Below are 24,643 nucleotides of genomic sequence, written 5' to 3' on the forward strand. Positions count from 1 at the left end.
GAGGAAGCTGCCTTTCTGTCCTCACACTGGCAGTCTCTGTCTCTCTCCCCCAACGTGGTAACCTTCTCCACTTTAATAGACTCAGCTGTGGGTTATTAATTTTCCTACCATTCCATAGTTTGTTCCATTTATCACCCTCCCAAGGGCAGGGCTAACTGGTAGGGCTAAAATTTCTTGTTGTTTCTTCCTTTCTCATTCGAGACCAGACTTCTTTCCTACCAAAGCGTTCTTTGCAAAACACTTTAAGCAGTTTTAGCTGTACCCAAAACAGTTTACTATGTTTTCATTTCATTCACTTCAAAGTATATTGTTACATTTCTCTTGGAAATTCTTCTCTGGCTCATAGGTGACTAACAAGTGTTTTCATTTCTAGGAGTCTAAGGCTGTGTCATATTGCTTTCTGTCAATGATTCTGTTAGAGTCAGAGTAGATATTCTGCATGACTTCAATTTAAAACTTGGTTTAGATGACTATCTCATGTGTCTGAGTTCCGGTTCTGTGTGAGGTGTCCGTGACGCAGCCAGGCCCAGACAGGGCAGCCCAAGTTTCCTATGTCTTCAAAGGTGTCTTGCTTTAGCAACTACAAAGTCACCAACTTTAAAGTAGGGTGTTCTCCCTCTCTCTAGTCTTTGAAACAGTCTCCTATGCACACCCTTTTTTTCACTTTGTTACAGCTGCTTGAGCACAGGCTTGTGTGTTCCTGACAGATATGCTCCGTTGCTATGACATGGGAGCACCCTTGTTCTCTGCTGTTATGGATGTCACCTTCACTGCCACAACAGCTTCCCTCTGTATCAACAGCATGGCACACACTCTCCATTCTCTTAGCTGTAGCCTGTCCTGCTTTAACTGGGAGGAAAGCACCCCTTGCAAACAGCACATCACTGAGTTGTTTCTTCAGTCTGATGATCTCTTCCTTTTAACTGCATTGTATAGAAAATTTACAGTGAGTGAAACTCAGTCTTGCTTATGCATTCCAATCTTTAATTTTCATCTGTCCATCACACTTTCCATTCTGTTCTGCCTTTGCTGACTGCTTATCAGCTATAAGATATGGTTTTATTTTGCTGTTGTTTTTTGGTTTTGTTCTCTGAGATTTTTTTGTTGTTGCTGTTTTGCTTTTCAGTAGTCAATCTGCAATGTCCTTCTCAGTGGGTTTTGTGGAAAAACAAAGCTGACCGAAAATGGTATGTCCGTATTTTAAATCTCCCAGTGACACCACCCACAATACATTGTAAGTCTTTAAAAAGTAAAACATCAGTTTCCACCCATTTTGGAAAATTCTGATCAGCATTCCCTCCTTTCACTGTCAGCTATGACTCTAGTTCTGAAGGCCCTCCATCAGATGATCCACAGCTAAGAGGCTCTGTCTGTTGTTTCTTTACAGCTTTCTCCTTATCTTTGCTTCAGATAGTCTCTATTTCTGTGCTTTCAAATTCACTAAGCTTTGCTTCTGCAGTATCTAATCTGCTTTTAATTCTTTTCCGAAAGTGTTGTTTTTAAAGGCTGCTTGTTCAGCCCTGGGTGTTCCATGTGCCTCTATCTTTTATCTCCCGCTTTTTGCTCTTAAACCCTTGAGTTTTTGAGCCCACCCCCTGTTGATTCTATCTTTATCAAAGGTCACATGACAAAACAACGTAGCAAAGGAAAGGATTTATTTGGCCTGAACTTCCAGGTCACAGTCCCTCTTTGAGGGAAATTAAGGGCAGGAGTTTGAAGCAGAAACCACACGGGGACAAATGTTGCTTGCTGGCTTTCTCAAAGGCCATGCTTATCTAGCTCCCATGACCACCTGCCCGGGGAAACGGCATTGCCCACAAAATGTTACCGCCACAGCGGGCTGGGTCCTCTTCCACTGATTAACAATCGACAATCCCTCAAAGACATGCTCATGGGCTAATCTGATCTGGGTGACACCTCAACTACAACTCCTCCCTAGCAGATTCTAGGTTATGCCAAGTATGACGGGCAAAGCTACCTGGGGCAGACAGTATATGATTTTGTTATATGCTGGGTTATACTATGTTTCCTGAGAGCAATTTGGATGGTGTAGCAGTTAAAGAAGCAGTTAAATTCTTTACTGAGCATGTGGAGCCTCCAGATTTTAGGGTTTGGTGGAACAAATCTAGAAATCCCTTGCCTTGACCCGCTGGCTCTCCACGTCATCCAGTACATTGTACCCAGACTTCCTCAGCCACTGCAGAAATGGTTCACGCTGGAGGACTAAGATTATTCTGCAGTTCCCTTACTGTACTTTCCTGAACTTGTACACTTTGACGTATGGCAACGCATCCTAAATCCAGTAGCAAATTCAAGGTTACCCCTGCATAAATTTCTGGAGCTTTTCTGTGTGGCTACTACCTGTGAGCCACCTAAAGCACCCTGACCTGCCGTATACCGGCAGTGTGCACAAAGGGGCAGGGATTCTAGGACTTCCTATTGATCACAGGCCTGTAATATTTGTCCTCTAGTACCTGAAAATAGCTGTTTTATAAATTTGCCCAATTTCCTAGGCATTTAAGGTATAAGGCAAGTCTGGTCTGTTAATTCAATGTGGTTAAACAAGAGGAAAGGGTGGTTCTGAACAGAGCGAAACTGGGGTTCTAAAATGCACTAGAATGAGGGGGTGTTTCTCTCTGATGAAGAATGGAAAATGACTACATCAGTCAGTAGTAGCTCAGGGGACTCAGTAAAAGGCTCAGCTGAGGCAGTAAACAGAGAAGAGCACCCCATGTTTACCACCCACTCCATTCACACTCATCAATCAGGAACAAGTTCTCAGCATACAATCTTTAGGAGCTGCATCTAGACACATCAGTACTTAGCATCTTCAGTGGGTGGTTTAAATAACCATCTGCCCATCTGAGATTTACATTAGTTGTAACTGAGATAGTTTTAGCCAAATATGTTTTCTAATTTAATATTTCAATGTAGATTTATATTCTTAATTATGAAGAAGTACCCGAAAGTAGCAAAAGCATTTAGAGAGGTGCAAAGCCCTGCTTAGCTACTGTGACCTCCCTTTTCCCTTTATACCCACTCACTGGACAGCATTATTTCCATGGATGAGCATATGACCCCAAACTAGTTCCCCAGGGTGGATCAGCGCACAGGAACAACCTAACTGCCCTTGTATCTGTTCCAATCAGTGAGACTGAAGGGCAGCTGCCCAAGCCAGCACTGCTCACAAGCACAGAACACTTTCCACTTCCTCTAACCTTCAAAACTCTCTCCACTGAAGCCCAGAATAGCAGCTTAGACTATAAAGCATTATTAATGAGAGAGCTAACTTGTTCCAGACTCTGTGTCCTCAGCAACTAGCCAACTGTTTTCACAAATGCGAGTCTCAGCCTGGATGAAGGAGGGAAGAACCTATGTTCACAGTCACATGACAGAAGTTTGGAGGCTGGTGACAAGATTCACCACTACTTGAAAAATAAAACTCACAAGTGTCATGGCAACAGCTAACCTTCCCGGGTGCAGCCAACACTGTTCAGCGCTTCTGACTCAGGGTCCTTTGTGCTGTTCTTAGCTGTGGCCTCTACCAACTCAGCCTCAGGGTAGGAAGACAATTGCTCCTGAGTCAACTCCAAGTAACCAATAAGGTTTATCTCATGCTTGGAATGTAGAGTATAAGGTCTGAGCCTACTTCCCACCAACCCCTGAGCCTAAAACGCACCAATCCCTGAGCTTGAAATTCCACCAATGTCTGGGCTTGGTTTGAAATTATACCAATCCTCACCAGAAACCCTATATAAGCCTGCCTCCTGCTTGCCCTGCTGTTTCTGCTCCAGCAGAGGCCACCACCCTTGTGTCTTTCCCAATAAATCTCTTCCATGAGGTTTATTGTGTAGTATGACTCTGTGGTGTTCCTTGGCTTCTGAATGCCAGGACACCCTTCTCTTCAGAGCTGTAATACTTGGACTGGGGAAACATTGCTGCTCAGAGCTAACATCTCCACTGGGCAAGCCTTCCCTTCAGAGCTGTAACACTTGCACTGGGGAAACATTCCTGCTCAGAGCTAACACCTCCACTGGGGAAGCCTTTGCCCTCAGAGCACTTACATGGAATACAGTGTTGACGAATCCTGGCTCAAGCCTACACCAGACTGACCAGATCCCAGTGCAGAGCACAACTATTTCCAGATACAGAGTGTTAGGTTCAACAATGCAACAAATAACTGTTTGACTTTTTGTTATTGCTCAGATTAAGAACCATGACTGGAGGAGGAGGTCCCATCTTACTATATTTCCTAAGGTACCGTGAATGTATTCAAAGAGACAAGTACTCCAGCTAGGTCTTCTCTTAGTTTGTGTTCTACTGCTTTGGTAAAATACCAGGAAAAAGCAACTTGAGGACAAAAGGGTTTACTCTGGTTCACATCTGTCCCCACATTCCTAGTTAGATCGTTGACCCTGCCCAGAGTAAAAACTCAGGGCAGGAACCTGGAGGCAGGAACTAAAGCAGAGGCCAGGAAAGAGTGCTGCTTACTGGCTTGCTCCTCATGGCCTGTTCAGTCTACATTCTTATAGAATCCAGCTCACCAGTAAGCTGAGCCCTCCCATCAGTTGTCAATCAAGAAAATGTCCTACAGACCCACCTCTAGGTAATCTGATGGAGTCATTTTCTCAACTGAGCCTCTTCCCCGATCATTCTAGCTTGAGTCAGGTTGAAAAAAACCAATCAGGATATATCTCTTAACTAAAACTTCTTACAAGTCTGGACTAGAAAAGAAATGTTTTCAACTAGGATTAGGGTTCACTGGTAGACATGGAACCCCGAGCATTCCAAATGGAAATAAAATAAAAAGTGTTGCTGTGTAAAGACATGATGTGGGCTAAATGTAACATGTGCACTAGAAGTTCTTTGTTTCCACAATTCCTTCCCACCACGTTTCTGATATTCTCACTGTTCACTGTTCTGGTACTTATTACTATTTCTGCCACTAAACAGAACACTCATATGGAGGCTTCTGGGTTTACTACATTTACATGTCCATTTATTCCTCAATTTTTAATTTCTCACAACTAATCTACCACTACCACTCCCAATCTTAAGCATTTTAATAGCTGTGACTGCAAATAAATAGAAAACAATTCAGTTCTCAGGTCGGCCAAGGTGACCCCGCTGACAGTGAGCCTGGGCTAGCACAGCATCTAGACCCTGCTCTGCATGACTGGAAGGAAACAGCAGCCACAACCACATTGCAGGCCAGTGTAACAACTAGCCTCTCCACTAAGCTATCCGAGTACTACATAAGGTCCAGCAGGGGTGGGGATGGGGGGTTACAAACCTAACATCAGGATCTCCTGGCCTCTCTAGGAAGTTAAAATGGTTCTAGCTTACAGACACTTTTCTTGCATACTGCTTGAAAGTACAGCCCTTCCTCATAAGAGGAGGTTGCCTGGGATCTCTAACTCCTCTTCCTGGGAACCCAAGCTCAGCCCAGTCTGGCCTGAGGAGTCTTTGGTACTCCTGGCTCAACATAAATGGCTATTGTGCTCCGAATGAGAATGTCCCCGTAGGCTCATATATTAAATGCTTGGTCCCCACAGTTGGTGCAACTGTTTAGGAAGAATTAAGAGGTACAGCTTTGTTGGAGGAAGTGTGTCACTGGGGGTGGACTTAGAGGCTTCAAATACCCACACCATTCCCAGTTAGGTCACTGACCCAGTGTTGCAGATGACATCAATGGTACTAGTTTGGTGGTTTGAACACGGGAAACCTGCTTTTTCTTCTCTCAGTGGCTTCTCCTTCCTATTGACTGCATCAGTCTTGGGTTCTTCGATAACTAAAAAGGTGTCATTGCCATCTCCGGGAAGTACACTGTCTCACTATCATGCTATTTTCTTCCCTCTCTTTCCTTATCACCAACTTTTAAGTCAAACACAGAACCCTGTATTTGAATTCTAAGACATCTGCATCCATGCATTTACACACACACAGTCTTTGCACTTCATTTAAAGGGTTTCCAGTATTCCTACTTATTTTTAATTAAAGGAAGCACTAGCAAGTATTTCTTGTGGTATAATCGTTTGTTTCTGTCTCTACTGTTTAAAAAGGTCCCCGTCAATCTTTCTGGTACCTGTGCTATCATGGGGCACACCTTCATCTGAGAGGAGAGCTGCTCCCAGCTGTGTGACAGAGAAACTGAGTACCCTGTATCCTCCGTGCATGTCTGTCCCACTTTACCATGTATGCTCCAGGCCAATGTCAGGCCAATGTCTGAGCAGCAACAAGAGAGCCCCTATCTCCTGACTTTAGGTCCACACAGTACCACAATGCAGCATCAACACCAACAGCAGCCTGGAGCCTAGGGCGGTGCCTGCTACACACTGAGCATACCTAGCACATATGCAAAGAACACATGCAACCAAGGTGCTGTCAGAACCAGGAGCTGTTGGGAAAATGCATTCAAACTTAAAGGACTCAGTATATGGTGAGACCTGGCTTCCTTTTCAGAGAACTAAATAATCGCCATAGTACAACATGCCACGCAATCAATCAATGGTGTTAACCTAGTGCCTGCAATTCTAACCCTTCACTAACTAGAGCAAGTGCCACTTTCCCTTTGCTATCACGCTCCCTTTACCTTGGTGCCTTCCCCTACATTAACAGCCAGCCAAGTAGATTTATTTGAAATTTGCTGATTCGTGTTTTAGTTCTCTGCATTTTGATTCCTTTAGGTCCTATCTACTGCCACCCCCAAGAAGACATGTGGAAGTGGTAACTCAATGGAGGAGGTCAGAGCATCCCACTACAATGCTCCTTGATGGCTTCAGGAGCCAAGATCAGGGATCTGCTGTTCTGAGTGTCCCCAGCAGGCAGCACAGAGAGGTTTCCTTTGCCCTCAAAAGCTACTACAAGTTCTTGTCAAAAAGATAGCAGTGTGGCCCTGTGGCTTCCCACCCCTCTATTCTGCCCAGGACCACCCTGATACTCACACCTCTGACTCACTAACTTCTGCCTTCACTACAGGGCTGCACCAGGCTTCAGATGTTAGTTCTGAGTGACCAGGAGGCTGCCTGGGGGAGGAAGACTCAATGTCCACGATGGTGCCACCTCTCACAAGGGCCAGCAGGGACTACACTCTTCACATTCAGGGTCCTGTTTACCTCTGCAAGCTCTTTACATGTGAAGCAGAAAGCTCACTGCGGAAACACTGAGCTACATTAGCCAAAGCACTGCCCCACGGGTGTCCCTTCCTGTGTGACACTTTTAAAAAGGACAAACAACTCAATCCTTACAGGAGGGTACAAAACCCAATTCATTGGTAAACACTGAGAATATGCAAATATGACACGCACTGGGAGAGACAAGATGGTGTAAAGATCCCTAAAGGCTCCCAGTTTTAATGGCAGTATGCTAACTGCAGCTATTTCAACGCCTCTGCTTTAAAGAAAGCCATGCATGTTTTATTGTGGCATTCTTAAATGTATCCAAAGACACGATGCCTCACGCACCATGTAAGGACAGATCTAAAAAACTACACACTAGGATGCAGCCTCGTGAGGCACTATGATTTAGATGCTACACATCTGAGAAGACGTCTTCTAGTGAACTCCCTCACAAAAGATGGATGAATTCAGAGATATGCTCGATGCTGACACAATTCATACACGGCAGGAAGACCTGACAAAGACAGGCAGTAACTCAAAACAAACACCACACAGTGAGACCTCCGTGTAAACCAACACTTCCCACTTTAGCTCACACTCATACTCCAACAAGCATGCTCCAGTTCTTTTCAGTAGAAAACCCGTGCCTTCAGAGGTTACTGTGTATTTTATTCTGAATGAATTTCAGAATGTAATGTTTTGAGTATAGTCCTACTCTCCTCACCTGGACAGGGTCACCTTAAATAAAACAGCAAGAGGGAAAAGGAAACTGGGTTTGTTTTTAATAAAATTTCACTACACAAAAATTCAGTGTTGGACATGCTTGACAAGTTTGACTACCTGTTTATAAAACACAGGCAGCATCCAGTGAGCAGCTGCAGCTTCCCATGCCAGGCTAGCGGAAAGCAACACTAGCCAGACCCCACAAACCACACCTCCAACACCAAGCTATAGGGAGTAGTGGGGAGTGCCTGGCTGGAGACACCTGCCTGTGGAAGACTTATCACTGTGGCAGCACCATTGTGTCTGGCAGTAGGACATGGGTAATAAAACTAAAACTGTGCACTAGACTCTGAAAGGCTATGTTTGTTGGCTTCTTGTGTTTAAGACCAAGCCAGCTCCCAATATGGAAGCGGAATGTCCCACCCTAGCTGAGGAGTATTTGGCAATTGATGGCTGCTGGGAGGAGAGGCCATTTTCTTCAGGGACATGTGCCTTGAAAAGCTGCCCACACTCCAGAGGATTACGCTCCCATGCCCATGCACACACCAACACCATGGAGCGCTCACCATAGGATTTTTATTCTAAAAAAATTACATGATGTTGGGAGGAAAAGAAATGGTGGGGGACAGGGCAGAAATCAGACAGGAGGGGATGGGGATAGATTTTTATCAGTTTGTATGTATGCAAGCCTGAAAAATGTCAAACAAAAATGAAATAAGTAAAAAAAAAAAAAGTCTGACTATGTAGCTCAGGTCAGCCTGGAACTCACTATGTAGTACAGGCTAAGCACCAGGAGTGTAGGTATGCACATCACACCCCGACTTTGGAAGCACACATTTCTTAAACCAATTACATTCTTGGGAAGGTGTATGAGCAAAGGTGTAAGGACAAGAGGATTTATGGAAGGTCCACAGAATCAAAGAGGGGGCTTCTGAAGTGTCAGAGCTTGGGGGAGCTCCAGAGCATCCCACAAGACCTCTGCCACCACAGCACATCCCACTGGAAGGTCCAAGGGCCAGGATGGAGGAGTGTAAGGCTGCCTGGCCATGCGAAGACTCAGATGGGCTCTGGTTCCATCCCTATAAAAGCAGGCCTATGCTACAGGAAAATTGCATTTTCAGGAAATAACAGATGTGGAACGCCAAAAGACAGCTAGAGAACCTTGCAGCCAGCAGCCAGCAGCCAGCAGCACTGAAAAATGCTACCCAGCACAGGTACATAAATACCACATTCACAAGATTTAAAAACAGACATTCAATGTTAGGCAAAATACATACATACATAGAATCTTTGCTCAAGTAAGACTGTGGTAAGTCTAAGTAAGGGTTTTACTGGACAGTAGGCACAACCTGCCCACTGCTATATGAGGTACCTACTGATCAAACACCATAATGACACACCAATACAAACACACCTGTGTCCAAATGAACCTGCAAACTGGGATTTGTCACTTGACACAGACAAAACAAGATGTGTCTCGATGCTTCTGAAAATGTCTACCTACAAATTGCAAAAATTAAATATTTACAGAAAAGTCCAGTTGGAAGTTGGATGAAAAAGAAAATAGATGCCCCATTAAAAATACTAATGTATATATTAGAATTCATGTACATGGGAAGAGTTAAATGCTCATAGTCCCTTAGAGAAACCTTGTAAAAATCAGACTTCCAATGGCCAGTGGTGGCACATGACTTTAATCCCAGCACTCAAGAAGCAGACGCAGGCAGATCTCTGTGAGTTCAAGGCCAGTCTGATCTATAAAGTGAGTTCCAGGACAGTCAGAGCTAGTTAGAGAGAGAGAGAGAGAGAGAGAGAGAGAGAGAGAGAGAGAGCCTAATGTTTCTCTAAAATAAGCACAAATCCCCGCCCCAGATGCCCAGCAGCACAGAGCCTGGAGCCCACATCTACAGGGCTGCAAGGACAGTGTGCTGGAAGGGAAGGGAAAGCAAATCTGGGTGCAGCAGGAAAGTGTGTGCCTGAAAATGGTGACTGTGGGGCGTGTGCCTGCTGCAGAGACAGTTAATGCATGCAGCTGGTGTCAACCATCAGTAAGTCTCAATCACCGCCTGACAGCTTCAGTAACATCTCACTCAGAGTAATTACAGCAAATGGTGTTCAGGCTTAATGTTCTGTCTTTTTTTTTTTTTTTCCTGGAATGTAATCAACAAGATATTAAGATTGCTTCTGCATAGCTTTTCTTTAATATTCACGCTGACAAAAATAAACAGTCATCAGACATTTAGTCAAAAGCATAGGAAAGCATTTAATGGGACTTTTCCCATGATAATGATTTTAGTAAACATATATGTTTACTGAATAATAGCATTCTATTAGCCCTTCCATAAAGAAATGCACACTCCCCAATATGCAGTTAATTTTCTACAATTCCTAGACTTTCTTACATATATTATATCAGCATTTGTATGTATCAGGTGTCAAATACTTTTGTGTGCTAAATAAAGAAACACAGAAGCAGCTGCTGAGGCAACTGTAATAAAGCCTGCTGCTGCCACACACACTTGTATATAGGGCACTAGCTAAAGCAGACATCAGAATAAATAGCATACAGCCTGGATTTAGCAAAGTTCATGGTACATGTGCTTAAACTTGTATAGTAAAATATAATATACATATATATATACATACATATATATATATATATCCTTCATTCATGCTACTTTAACTCCATTCTACAGGTGGTGGTGGCGCACGCCTTTAATCCCAGCACTCGGGAGGCCGTAACAGGCAGATCTCTGTGAGTTTGAGGGTCTCTGGTCTATAGAGCAAGTTCCAGGACAGCCAATGCTGTTACAAAGAGAAACCCTGTCTCAAAAAAACAAAACAAACAAACAATAACAAAAAACCCCACCTCTATTCTATAGCAGCTGCAAGTTTAACCCCATTCCACCTGCACCTGCTCAAGTGAAGCTGCGCAGCTCCCACACTCTGCTAGCAACCCCCCAGGAGGCCATGGGGAAGGGTATCTCAAAGCCGGGAGGGCTCTGGGCCTCCTGATGGGAACAGAGATGGGAAGAGAACCCAGCACTCTGTACCGCCTCTGGCTCCTTCCAGCACACACACCACAACAGTGCGTACGTCATTCACGCTCCTGTGCTCCAGTCTCGTTTCCAATCACCCCAATCACTTCTGTGTATGTGTCTGCCTCCTAGAGTACAGGCTCAACCAAAGCAGTTCCGTCCTCCTTGTTGAGGTCTGTGTCTCTAGCCCTTCCACGTAGGAAAGGTTGTTATACATGTGGCACTCAATAAAATACTCAGTAGACATACACCTGTCTCCCAGACATACCAGCCAAAGGACCAAGGGGAAATCTAAGAGTTAGTCAGCACAGAACATTGTAGCAGGTGTGACCAACCTTTTGACATCCACAAAGTCTACAAAGTTCATGCTCCAGAACTGTTCAATTACAAGGGGGAAAATAATCACACAAAACCCCCACAGTGACTTAAGTAAATTTACAATTTCCTGTTGGGCTGCAGCCACAGCTGTCCTGGGGAACACTCCTACAAGGGGGCACACATTACTGTCCATGCACTAATTTATCACCCAGGGCAGAACACAGGGCACACAGCCATCTGTCAGTTACCCTGCTACTCTGCCACTAAGGAAAACAATTCTGGATGATTGACATAAAAATTTTACTTAAAAGATTTTGTGCACCCTCCACAAACACCAGAAAGAATGCTGAAGAATCTTGTCACAGGCCACAAAACTCCATGAGAAGGACTGTACCCTAATGTGTCTCATTCCTGCAGGAAGAGCCTTGCCACAGACACTGTTCCAGATAGGGACAAAGTCACAAAACTCTGTGGGCAGCTACTCAAACTTACACAGCAGGCCCAGAGACTCAAAGAGGAAGCGGGGTGTCAGCAAGACCCTGCCCTGCATTCCTATAACACAGGGCTCTCCTGGGGCTTCAGGACAAAAGGACACTGTCCACTAGCTCTTACCAAGGTGTTGGATGTGGGCTGTTAATTAGAACAGTAAGTGACAACCGCTGAAAACAGTCTGGAAAAGCTACAACTCATAAGTGAACAGCAAGTTAGTTTTCTGCAGTTTTAACTGGAGATAGAAATGATACCTTAAAGTCACACACAAAAAGGGCTGTAACTGAAATGTGTTTTATGGAACCAAAATTAATGCACATATGTGCACATTCATGAGGCAAATCAGCAAAAAAAAAAAAAGTAATTAGCACTCCAAATAACAAGCACTGGGGGGAATGGGGGGGGGCGACTTATTCAGAGCAATCACTGACTTATAAAAATTCATCGGCCAGCTTTTTAAAACAGTCTTTGCCACCTTTGACTAATGCTTCTTAGCCCCACCCTGAAATTTAGGCAGGCACAAATACTAAAACAGATCCTGAATATTCATCTTTAAAAAAGGAAGTTGTATGTGTCAATGTCTGTCTGTCTGTCTGTCTGTCTGTCTGTCTGTCTCTCTCTCTCTCTCTCTGAGTGTGTGTGTGTGTGTGTGTGTGTGTGTGTGTGTGTGTGTGTGTGTGTGTTCGTGCACGCACACCACATATGTGCAGGTGCCCTCAAAAACTGAAAGATGGACCAGGATCCCCTACTGGAGTTACAGATGGTTGTTAGCTGCCTTGTGTTGGCTGCTGGAAACCAAACTGGATCCTCTTGGAAGAGCAGCAAGTGTTCTTCAGTGCTTAGCCATCTCTTCAGCCCAAATACTCATGTTTTCTTTGCTCCCACCTCAGAGGTGCTAAAGGTACAGGTGAGCTTGACACTCGTAATCTGTTCGTTTTCCCCTTGGCAAGCAGGGACCAACTGAGGCAGGAAGGAAACAGCCTTCTGTTTCTATGTTTCTCACAGCAGGGGAAAAGGTGCTTCAGGTTCCCAGAATCCGAATCACAGGGTCCTGTAGGGCAGCAAGCTACGAGGAAAACAGTGGACAGAGAGCATAAATGCAAGGGACATACATCTCCATCAATGCACAGGACACACATCTCCAACACAAATCCCAACAACATGGAGGGAATACCTAGGAATGCCTCTTAAAGGTCCTAGAAAATACAAAATTCAGAGAAATCATTTGATTCTTTTCAAGCAGTGCTAAGCGCTCACACTTAAGAGCACTAAAGCACTGCTGACATAGAAGCTGACCACTCCACCCCTCCTGGTTTCTATGTGAGTGCCTTAGAACACTCCTCAGACCCCTCAGAGAAGCAGAGAGGTGACGCCTTCTCTAGGGGAGCAGGATGTCTGAGCTCTGTCTTCAGTGTCAAAGGACATGCTCCAGGCACATGTGAACGGAAAGAACCCGAGCCCTTCTCAATCATGTGATGCTTTCTTTCCCCTGGATTCCTCACAGCTGCAGGGAAGCCATGAAGAAGAAAGAATTAGTAAAACTTTTATCACGGAGGTTATGAAAATTGACAATGAAGTAAAACCTAGCATTCAACTTACCCTGAACAATCCTAGAATAAACTTGCACTAAATAAATCTCAGTGTAGCCTTAAAATGGTGGTAAGATTGAAAAAAGTGTTCAGAAAACTCAAGAGAAGGGCTGGGAAGACAGACAGCTCAATGGGTAAAGTGTCTGCCATATAAGCATAAGGGCCTGAGTTCCAATCCCCAGACCCACTTAAGCTAGCCATGGTGAGGGACATCTGTCACCAACACTAGGGGATGCTGAGACAAGGCAGATCCCTGGAGCTGACTCACCAGCTAAGCCTGACCAATCAGTGAGCTCAAGGTTCAGTGAGACACTGTCACAAAAACAAGGTGGAGAGCCATTGAGGAAGACAAACCCAAGCAAGATCAAGGGTGGACTATCTTTACCAGTGCCACATCTAAAGAGAAATGCCACAATGAAACACAACTGCAACGAAAAAGGATGAAGAAAGACTACAGAACTCATTCACAGTAACAATATATCCAAACAAGGTGCATACTGAAGACTCCAAGGCAGGGCAGGGATGGCTCAGAAGGTCAAAGTGCTTGCCATGCAGGCCTGACAAGAGTTCAATCCCCAGGACCCCCAGCAAGAAGAAAGAACCAACTTCACAAAGGTGTCTTCTGACCTCCACAGGCATGCCACGCACCCACCACCACACACACAAAATAAGAAATAAAAGTATCTGTAAAAGCCTCTACCCAATAGTGTCAGAAGACAAGACAAACAAGACAAACAAGCAAGACAAAGAGGCAAGCTCTGAACACATCATAGGACACACACCTCTGCAGCTCAGAGGTGGGAAATAATAGCTAGGCAGCTGTACATGATGACCCTCACTCAAGAGGCTGAGGCAGGAAGGCAGCATTGGAAGCCATCCTGGGCTACAAGTTAAGACTGTCTCAAAGAGACCCACAAAATAAAGAAAAGGCTAGGTAAAGATGCATCATAATTAGATGGTCACTTGAGTTAGAGGTCACAGTGTTGGTCAGTAGGGAGAACACAGGTCAAAACATTTCATGGGAACCAAGGGTTCATCAATGCTGAACAGTGATGGCAGAAGACTGGACCACAGCAGACACAAAAGCACTTCAGTGAGACGGCATAAGATCTTCACAAGAAATAAGGGGCTGATATAATGAGCACCTCAACACAGTGAGATAGCATAAGACCTTCACAAGAAACAAGGGGTTGGTATAATGAGCACCTCAGCACACCTCTCTTAACTGGACAGACCACAAAGACACAAACTAAATATAGGAGATGTGAGCCAGGTGGTGGTGCACACCTTTAATCCCAGTACTCAGGAGGCAGAAGCAGGTTGATCTCTGAGTTCGAGGCCAGTCTGATATACAGAGTGAGCTCCAGTACAGTCAGGTCTACAAACAAAAACCCTGTCCTAACAATAAGTAAGTAAGTAAGTAAGTAAATAAATAAATAAATAAATGAGATGAACTGCTATGGGATAATCCTTTTGCACACTGTGAAGATGTGTTGCTCTTGTTGTTAATAAAGAGCCGACTGGCCAGGCAGGACTATCTAGGCAGAAGAGGTTACACAGGAGTGCCACACAGAGAGAACACTGGAAGGAGGGCAGAGTCACCACCAGATGCAGAGGAAGCATGTACATGTACAAAATGAAGTAACAAGCCACGACCCTCATAGCAGCAGAAAATCAATAAGAAATGGGTTAAGTTGTAAGAGCTAGTTAGTAACAAGGCTAAGCTATTGGCTGAGCATTTATAATTAATAATAAGTCTCTGATTGTTTATTTGGGGAGCCAGAGGTCCCGAGAAAAGACTCTACCTACAATGAACTGAACCTAAGGATAACTAATAATATCTAGCTTCTTTTCAAGGCCCCAGAAATACAGTTACAATGAAGAGCCAAAGCATTAAAGCATTGACCACCAAAGCTGAAGCCACGGCCGGGAGCTAAGGGCAGCGCCTGGAACAGCTCTGCCTGAACAGCTTATATATAACGCTGCAGGAGATGGTGACTAAAAACCACCTAAGGTAACTTGAACATTTAAATAAATAAACTATGTTAAACAAGGGACTACAAATTGAATTTTTAAAACATAATTTGAAAATAATAATGTTATATTAAAATGAGTGACAAGTAATCAGCTTAAAATGCAAACTTTTTATCACTGAAAATGACTATTCAGGCAAAGGAGCACATGAGTTCTGAAAGAAGATACTGCTGTGGAATAATCCTTTTGTGCACTGTGAAGATGTGTTGCTCGAATTGGTTTAATAAAGAGATAACTGCCTAATTCCTAGGCAGGAAGAGGTTAAGCAGGAGAAGCAGACTGAGAGAACATTGGTAAGAAGAAGGGCGGGGTTGCCCGGTCAGACACAGAGGAAAGGGGACATGTAGGAGACGATGGAACAAGCCATGAGCCACATGGCAGCACGTAAATTAATAAATACAGGTTAATTTAAGTTGTAGCCGCTAGTTAGTAACAAGCCTAAGCTATTGACCGAGCATTTATAATTAGTCTGTCTGTGGTTATTTGGGGCTGGCTGTTGGGATAGAAAAGTCCACCTACTAGTGGTTTCAGCTCTGTCACAGCTCTTTGTTTTTGTTGGGGGGGAGGAGGTTATGCATAAAAATGTAACTGATGAAGAGGTAAAAGCCTAAGTGAAACAGAATTATGAAGGGACAGCAGAAGGAGCCTAAGAATATCAGGAAGTGCTCCATACATCAACGCTAACACATCTGAAAATCTGGACAAACTGCTTCCCAAGAGGCACCAAAGTGTCAAAGTGCAAGACACAAGTAAAACCTAATAGAAAACTGCAAGAAACTAGTGATTCCAGTGTTATTTCAGTACTCTAGAGACCAGGCAGTAATTCTTCCAAATACTTTTTAAGATGGCATCAAGATAAAATGAAAACCAGAATGCTCGTTTCATCTGTAAAAATGGATTCAACTATAAGCACAGAACATCCAGAGTTCCAGTTTAGCTCTAGAGAGAATCACAGGGTCATCAAGTAGGGTTCACCCAGGAAAGCAGAGCTGTCAGTCTCAGAAAACCTATCTACGCAACCCAAGTATCAAATTTCTTAATGTTAATGTCATGTCACTTCCTTATCGTAGTGAAGAGGAGTGTCTGAGGCTGAAAACCTCAGGAAGGTTTTGATGGTAAAATACATCTCGGTATTTGAGTTACACATAAGAGACATGCTTGTGTGTTAACAGAGCGGGGCTGCGGCTCAGAACTATGAAATCTAAGTATCAAACTATTAACAATCTTTACTCATTGCAACTAACATTTCTCTATTCTCTGAACCAAAATCAAATGGCATCAACCAATACAGGCAAATCCTTTTAGGAAATCCTTTACTGGGAAAGGGAATGAAGAGAAACAATATATCTTTAACAACAACAAAAAAAAATGATAATAAAAAATCTTTACTTACTGAAATATAAATGAGAATTTGAAATTCCCATAATGACCTCCCTCTGCTGTTTTATTTTTCTTATCATGCGTTGGTTCATATTTTCCTTCATAAATGCACCTCAAACGAGTTTATCATAACCATGTCCTTTTCAGCTAAGGTTATGGTCCTGACTCAAGGTCTCCCAGCTGGGGGAGCGGCAGTGCAGACAGAAGTGGGTGAGGACAGAGGACGACACAGACAGACACAGGACCTATGCAGGCTGCGCACAGCTGTGCTGCCATAGGCTGACATGTCTAGTGACCCACAGGGCCCAAAAATACATTCAAGGTCACTTTCTTGTGAAAAGAAAAAAATGAACAAAAGGGAAAATGAGGCATATGAATATGAGAGGCTGTTCTAGCTCCCCAGATGGATCTTACGAGCAGCAACGGTCAAGTTTCCTTTACGAACACCGTTTATACACAGTGCAAAGCACTGAGGGTTCCTGTTCATTTCTCCCACGATTCGGACAGACAGTGCTCACTTCTGAGTGACAACTGCAGATGCCAGCAAGTCCACTTCAAAGGAAAGCCAGTCCCTGACCACAGTTGGGCACTCCCAGAGGTCACCACCACAGCTTAACTTAACCTTGGAGGGCAGTAAACCCTGAGAGTACTTTGGCAAGACTGAACACACATGAAACAGCAGGTCTGCTCTGTCCTTTGACAGGAGAATGTAGCCCGGTGACTCTGGCATGTAACAAGCAATCAGTTTAATCCCTAGCACTGCCTAGTTACCTCCAAAGAATGAGCTCCACCTTTCAAAAAGAAAAAAAAAAAAAAAAACCACAGCTAGAGGAACTTGTAGAAACTGACACTGATTCTAAAATTTATGTGGAAACCAAGATTCAACAAAACAACTAGCAGAAGAAAAAAAAAAAAGTTGAAAAACCAGTTTTGGTGATTTCAAGAGTCGCCACATGGCACTGGCACCAAGCTACACAAAAACATTCATAAGACAGAATGCCAGTCTGACCTAATTCATGGAGACATGGATACCTTAGAGATGCAGAAACAGAGAAGAGAGAGTCTTCAATGTGTGATGCACATGCGTATATGCACCTTATACCTTGTATAGAAATTGACTGATGACTAAATGTAAGCCAGATTAGTCAACACCCTAAACAACACAGGAAACCAGCAACAGCACACCAGGCAGCCAGGACCTTACTTCTTGTCACCACTAGCCTGTGCTACAGGCTAGTCATCAGACAGTAAAGCACGTGACAGCTGATTTTATGAATGAAAGCAATGTATTCCCATCCCCCAATCCAAGTCAGAGCTCTCACCATCAATTCTCATGGCACAACAAAAGGCTGAGCTGAGTTTGCCCGGCTCACACCGTTTTCAACATTAGAGGCACCAGAGAATCAGAAGACCCATTACCAAAGGTAGGGAGATTAGCTCCCTGACAGAACACCTGCCTAACACAGGAGGCACTGAGTTGGGGCAGCTGCAGGCAGAACTAATGTAACCGTATTTTACTAACAGTCTCTAATAAAAGTATTTTACCTGACTACTGTAATAAGCTTGTTTTCACACATCTGCTTTCTACTGTACTTCACAATACTCAAGTCCATTTATTAACCTGATACATAGACACTGGGCTGTGTGGATATGCAAATAAGGCTGCTGATCACAGCTGGACAAGAGGACTGGTACAGGCTGCTCACACAATGTTTCTTATTCTCAGGTGTGTGGTACATAGAGGCAGACATACCTGTGCACCACAGTGAGTAACCTGGTGGGGTTGGTTCTCTTTGTCCACCTTTTTATGGGTTTCTGGGATTGAACTCAGGTAGTCAGGGTTTTGCAGCAAGTACTTTTACCCTCTGAGCCATCTTGCTGGCCCAAATAACCAGCTTTTAAAACAGCAAGTTACTAGATCTTGAAAACAAGAAGAAAAGAATACCAAAGACAGTAGACACTAACAAATGGCACTCCGCCTTCCAGGAGTGCAGTCCACACACTCAAGATTTCCCATGAGCTCTTGGGGCCAAGCCCCTTGGTCTCCAACACTGGGAAACAAGTGTGTGACTTCTGGGGATTTAAAAACTCCATGTAGTTCTACAGCTGTGTTCTATTTTGAGCTCACTGCATAGGTTTTCAAGATTAAATCAAAGTTCATTATTGGTTTTTTTTTGCACATAGCTGCCAATTTTACCAAAATTAAACTATGCCCATGAAGGCTCTCCCACAGCTTTGTCAGCCATCACAGATCCTTAGTAACAGCCCTGAGTCTGAGATACACATTCTGTTCATTTTTCCTGTTCTGATAATTACCTCATTTCACCTTCATTCGTCTGGGGGGAATAAAAGGGGTGTTGAGAAACAGCCTGGAATTTATACCAATTCTCCTGCCTCAGAATCCTGAGTGCTGAGATAACAGGTTTGACTACTGGGTCTGGCCCAGCCATCCTCTCTGGGTGTGTACCCCTGGATGAGGGCTCCTCTTTTGCAGTTCACAGTGCCTCTATTGGTGCCTGGACTAGTTTCTGATGAAGAGCCAGCCCAGCCACTCTAATCACCGCTTCCTTATAAGCATGTACCTGGATGGATGCATCCCCTGGGGCTCTTTAAATGTACACCTGCTCTATCGAATCTCTTAGCTTTGTCTGCTCTTGCTCAATTTCTGTTTTCAGTTATGATGTCTTGTTTTTTCTTTCTCCTTCCAGAACTTTTGGAAACAAACTTTAACACTGTCAGTATCACTGTGACTCACTTTCTTAATTCTATCTTGTGTATTTTTCCTGTGCTGTTCAGAATGAGTGAATATCTGCAGACTTGTCTACCTATTTATACCTCAGACTCTCCTTTAGCCTCATCCTGCACCTCAGTCTATACCACAGGCTTGCTGTAGTTTTCTCAGTCCTAACATTTCTGTTTGCTGGCACAAGCTGACAGCAATGCTAAACCCTACCCGTTGGTGAACAAACATCAGACTTTGAGATTTGGGAGCATCTTGGATTTCAGATTTTCAGATGAGTCTGATTTAACAGTCCACAATCAGAAAAGCAGGCTCTCAAACAACCCCAACCCCACCACTTTGGGTAAGAGATACTCAACAGATACTTTGCATCTTTCATTATTTTCTGAAGATTTTTTACATCTCAGGGAATTTTCATTGTGTTCAAAATTCAGGACAAGACCCAAACTTGAGGTCTCGTGTGATGGCTAGCTCAGAGCTGAAGACGCTCAAAGGGCCCCATGGCCAACCCTAAGTCCTGCCTACTCTCTCCTACAACAAGGCCTGAGACAAACACGCTCCCTTCCTTTAGGAGGCCGGGGTAGTTCTTCCTCACTTAGCCACTGGGAAGAAACCCATGAGTGACTCCAACAATCCAGGCATGTGCTCTGGGAGAACCTCGACAGCTTCTTACCACAGCCTGCATGTCCTTGGTGCCGCCATATAGTGTGTGGCTCTGTGACAAGCTGTAACCAAGTTCTCCATCCTGGGGGAGGAGGACATTCATTTCTGGGCTCAGGATCCTTTAGTAGATGGTCTAGAAACCAATGAATCCCTTATTTTTATTTCCAGCCCAGACTGTGCCCCTATTCTTGGCATTTGTGCAACCAACCAGACATTTGATTAAGACAGCATTTATATATTTAATAACCATTTTAACCAGACAATAATATCCAGAACAGTATTTTTTGCTAGCATTCCATATCTCAGGAAAAGGCGATTTCTTTTTCCAAACCCCCTGGCTTGGAAACCCACCTCTCTTGATTATAGTCCCATGCAACCTGCCAGGCCATTTTCCTAGACTTGTCTTTAAAATGCACCCAGAATCTGACCACAGTCCTAGTTCAGCAAAAGCACCCTAGTCCACGGCCATGCCACAGCTGGCTCTGGATTGCTGCTTGTAGCGTTGGCCACTGTTCTCCACTCTCAGCACACTGACAAGAAGTCTCTAAACTGCTGAGTCACCTGCTGTGGCCCCTTCTCATTGGGCTGGAAACTGAAGTCCTTATGCCTCGACAAATCCTGCAGTGACCTCACCCTGTGGTGCTTCCTGCTGTGGCTGCAAGCACTCTCCACCTCAGCTTTCTTCCTGGGCACCTGTCTTTGTCTAAAACATTCTTCTTCCTATCTTTTAAGCTTTGAGCCTAACTCCTGTGGGACCCTATCATTGAGGACACTGCTGGCCTCCTCTTTGCAAAGCTCCAACCCTTCCCCAGAGCCTGTCCCTTCAGTGCTTTTTCTACAGGGACAGGCTCCCACTGTGCCATGCCAACAGCTCCTGGGCTGGAAAGGAAGGTTCACATGGTGACTCTGTAGCTTGTTCCTTCATGGGTAGAGTAGAGCCACTGTCTCCAAGACTGCAGGACCCAAGAGCTGTTAGTGAAATGAACAAAAATGCCTAGCATGTGGGGAGCAGGGCAGGAGTGAAATGAGGTAAAGAGGCCAGGGAGCCATATTGGTCTGGTCAACTCCAACTGACTCTTCAGGGAGCCCCATGGGAGGGACCTACACTATTTTCACTGAACTCAGGACTGCTGGTTTTAAATTTCATCTTTTCTGTTTGGTGGCAAATTTTATCACAATATGGCAGTTAGACATGTGGGCACATGTGTGCTCTCTCCTACCTGGTATCAGACAGGCGTGCCAAAGCAACAAGAGGAGTCCCATAGAAGAGGTGTTTCCTCCAAGGCAGCTCTGAACACAGCAGGAAGTCAGGAACCAGCCCCCTTCCCACCTCTTCCCTCCTCCATCCCCCAGGCCCAGTAGAGACTGAACTGAGGAAGTGACCCTCGAGGGTGTGTCAGAAAGCACTTAGACAGCTCTCTACTAGAGTCTTCAGAAAGGCACAAGCACACAGCACACTAGCAGTAGGTCTGCAACACTGTCCACCCTTCGCCACATGGGAAAGGCCTGCAAGGTGGCTGTGGTAATTTGAATGCAAGTGGCCCCTATAATCTCATAGGAAGTGGCACTATTAGGAGATGTGGCTTTGTTGGAGTGGGTGTGGCCTTGTTGGAGGAAGTGGATCACTGTGAGGGCGGGCTTTGAGGTTTCCTATGCTCAATCTATCGCCAAGTGAGTCAGTCAATTTCCTGCTGCCTGCAAAATGTAGGACTCTAAACTATTCCTCCGAAGCACATTTGCCTGGGTGCCGCCATGCTGCCCACCAGGATGACAGTGGACTGAACCCCTGAGACTGTAAGCAAGTCCCTCCATTAATGTTTTCCTCATAAGAGTGGTTGTGGTCATGGTGTCTCTTCATAGCAATAGAAACCCTAACTAAGACGGTTGCCCACCCTTCGTAACACAGGAGAGGCCCTCAAGGCCTCGCACCCTTCTCAGCACGGGAAAGCACTGCTGTTCCTCAGCCTCTCGGGTCTGTCTTTGCTGCTACACAGCTCTCCTTCCTGAATGACCTTATCCATTGGCTTTGGCACAGACAGACCTCTTGCTATTTATGAAAATCAAGCTCAGCCTCACAGAATGAAGATGACTCACAGCTGAGGATACTCTAAGATAAGCTCAGATTCTGATGTAAATTCTAGGGGAATTTCAACAAAGCTTATAAACAGAGCTTCCAAAATCAGAACTGTGTTAGCAACAAAACACACTCACAGGATTTAAATGTCAGTCATTACCTCATAGACACGCCTTAACATAGAGTTCCTGGAAAATGTGCCAAGTACACAGCTACCCAGAGGCCCCAGCGATCATGCTGGACAGCGGAAAGAACAGAACTGGGAGCGGCTCTTTTTCTGGCTCTATGGAATCTGAGTACTACAGTATAGCCTCACCCCCATCAGTTTGCTAAGAGAATGCCCAATAACACCCAGTTAGTCTATACTTTAACCAGGCGACAAAGCTCTCCAAAGGTAGCACCTTTCAGGACTTGTAGCAAGGCTTTTCCACCTAAACCCAAGCACGTGGAAAGGCTAACTGAAACCAGCGTGTGAGCTGAGCCAGCTGTGTCAGCTCACCCTTCAGCCCCAGCACTGGGAGGCTAAGAGGGGAGATCAGGAGTTTGAGGCCAGTACAAACGACACAGTAAGTTCTGGACCAGCAAGGTACTAGAAACCTGCCGTGGGCACTGGAGATAAACGCTATTAATAACACATAAACCCTTAAAAATTGACAGGGGGATAGAGTTCAATGTTGGCATGGGGGGGAGGGTGTGGGGGAGGGGAGAGAGATGGGACGAGGACAAGGGGAAAGAGAGGACAGCAAGGTGATGTAAATGCTGCAAGCTTTTCTTAGTCATACAACATGTGTGCAGGCATCAAAACACCCATATTATAGACCATAAATACGTGCAGTTTTTAAGGTAAAGTGACAATCTCACAAAAGAAAGGGCTGGTGAGTTTTACATCAGCCTAAGACGGAGATGGAGTGGTGGTGGACAAGCCTTTGATCCCGCCAGCCAGAGATCTCTGAGTTCAAGGCTAGCCCAGCTGACAGAACAAACTCTAGGACATCCACAGCGACACAGGGAAAACCTGCCTGTCTTCGGGAAAATCAACAAAGACAACGACAAGATAGGCTAGAGTCATCTGGGAAGAGAACCTCAGATGAGAAAACACTCCCACCACACTGGCCTGGGAGCAAGCCAAGGTGAGTTTTATGACTGACGTGGAAGGGCCTGGCCCATGTTGAGTGGTGTCGCCCTTGGACAGGTGGCCCTGGGTGCAGGCGGAGTAAAACACACAGAGCAAGCCAGTAAGTAAGCATTGTTCTTCTGTGGTTTCTGCTTCAGTTCCTAATTTCTCTATGACAGACTTAAACTCTTTCCTCCCTGAGCTGCTTTTGGACAGTCTTTATCACTCCAATAGAAATCCTAACTAAGACAGTAGGAAAACATCTTATTGACCATGCTAAATGACCAAAAAAAAGTACCACTGCCAATAACCAGACACCTGGACACCTTAGGAAGAGCCCATCATCACTGTGTAGTTGTTCTTACCAAAGCTGAAAGAGCTCAACTTACTCAGGAGTAAGCATCACACAAACTGAACTGAGAGACCCTGTAAGATCATTGTCAGGTACGGCCAAGGTCACCAGGACACTCAGGAAAGGACCGCTAATCCCGTCTATGCAACTATGTAATGGAGAATTCTGTTATCTGGTCAGAGAAAGGGCTTTTGTGAGGAAGCTGGCATCACAAGAATAGACCCACAGCCCTGGAGGTGACAGTGCGCCAGCATGGGTGACCACCACTGCTTGCCTACAGCATGACAACACTCCCAGATGTTCTCTGAAAGGCTGGACAGAGGAAGAGAGAGTCGAATGGTCAGAGGGGACAGAGATGAGCAGCTCACCAGCTTTCAAACTTCCTGGAGGGCTAGCATGGGCGCCTGACAGTGTGCTCTACTGTGGATTGCATCTGACCCAACTCACTCTAGCATCCATCTGCGTCTCTTTTCACCTCCCATAGACTACATACTTCTAGCAGTAATTTAACTTTAAACAATAATCATAATAAAAACTACACCTGAGAATTCTAACCTAAATTACTTGATAGGAGTGGTTCATTAGGAATATTGTGGTCTCTCAGAAACAATCACTTTATAGTTGAACCTCTTATTAATTTATAAAATGTTAGAAATGATCATACTGCTATTTAGGCTGAAGCTCAACCTCAAAGAAAACCAAATGCTAGTGTGATCAGCCATGTGTGCTAAGCGAATGAGTGTTCACTGAAGGGCAAGTGCGAAGAAATGGCAGCAAGAGCAGAAGCTAATTCTCCTGACTCCACCCAATATACAAAAATCCAAATGGAAAGCGCAGTTTCACTTGGACAAACTTCCAAGTGCTGTGGGCCTGCAGGAACTGCAAAGAGGGGGTCCCCCCACCTACGAGACGCACTCTCCAGACCAGATGCACTTCACATATTTTGCTCAAAGACACTCACTTCCTCCAAAGCATTAAAAAGGAAAGTGAGACATTTACTTTTCCCACAGT

General features: G+C 44.7%; 1 protein-coding gene across 3 annotated transcripts in view; it reads right to left on the minus strand.

Annotated features, from left to right (window-relative positions):
* Positions 1-24,643, minus strand: part of Auh (AU RNA binding methylglutaconyl-CoA hydratase) — a 99,489-nt gene that overhangs the window by 27,165 nt on the left and 47,681 nt on the right. The window contains exon 7 of one of the 3 annotated variants that reach the window (XM_035442974.1): positions 12,572-12,752. The exons of 1 other annotated variant lie outside the window; for it this stretch is intronic. In XM_035442974.1, coding sequence (XP_035298865.1) covers positions 12,572-12,752 — 181 coding nt within the window. Of the gene's footprint in view, positions 1-11,964; positions 12,753-24,643 lie in introns of those variants that run through there. One more of the 3 variants, XM_027409895.2, reaches the window with a different exon arrangement.

This window comes from Cricetulus griseus, chromosome 3 (assembly GCF_003668045.3).
Source record: "Cricetulus griseus strain 17A/GY chromosome 3, alternate assembly CriGri-PICRH-1.0, whole genome shotgun sequence".
Lineage (NCBI taxonomy): Eukaryota > Metazoa > Chordata > Mammalia > Rodentia > Cricetidae > Cricetulus > Cricetulus griseus.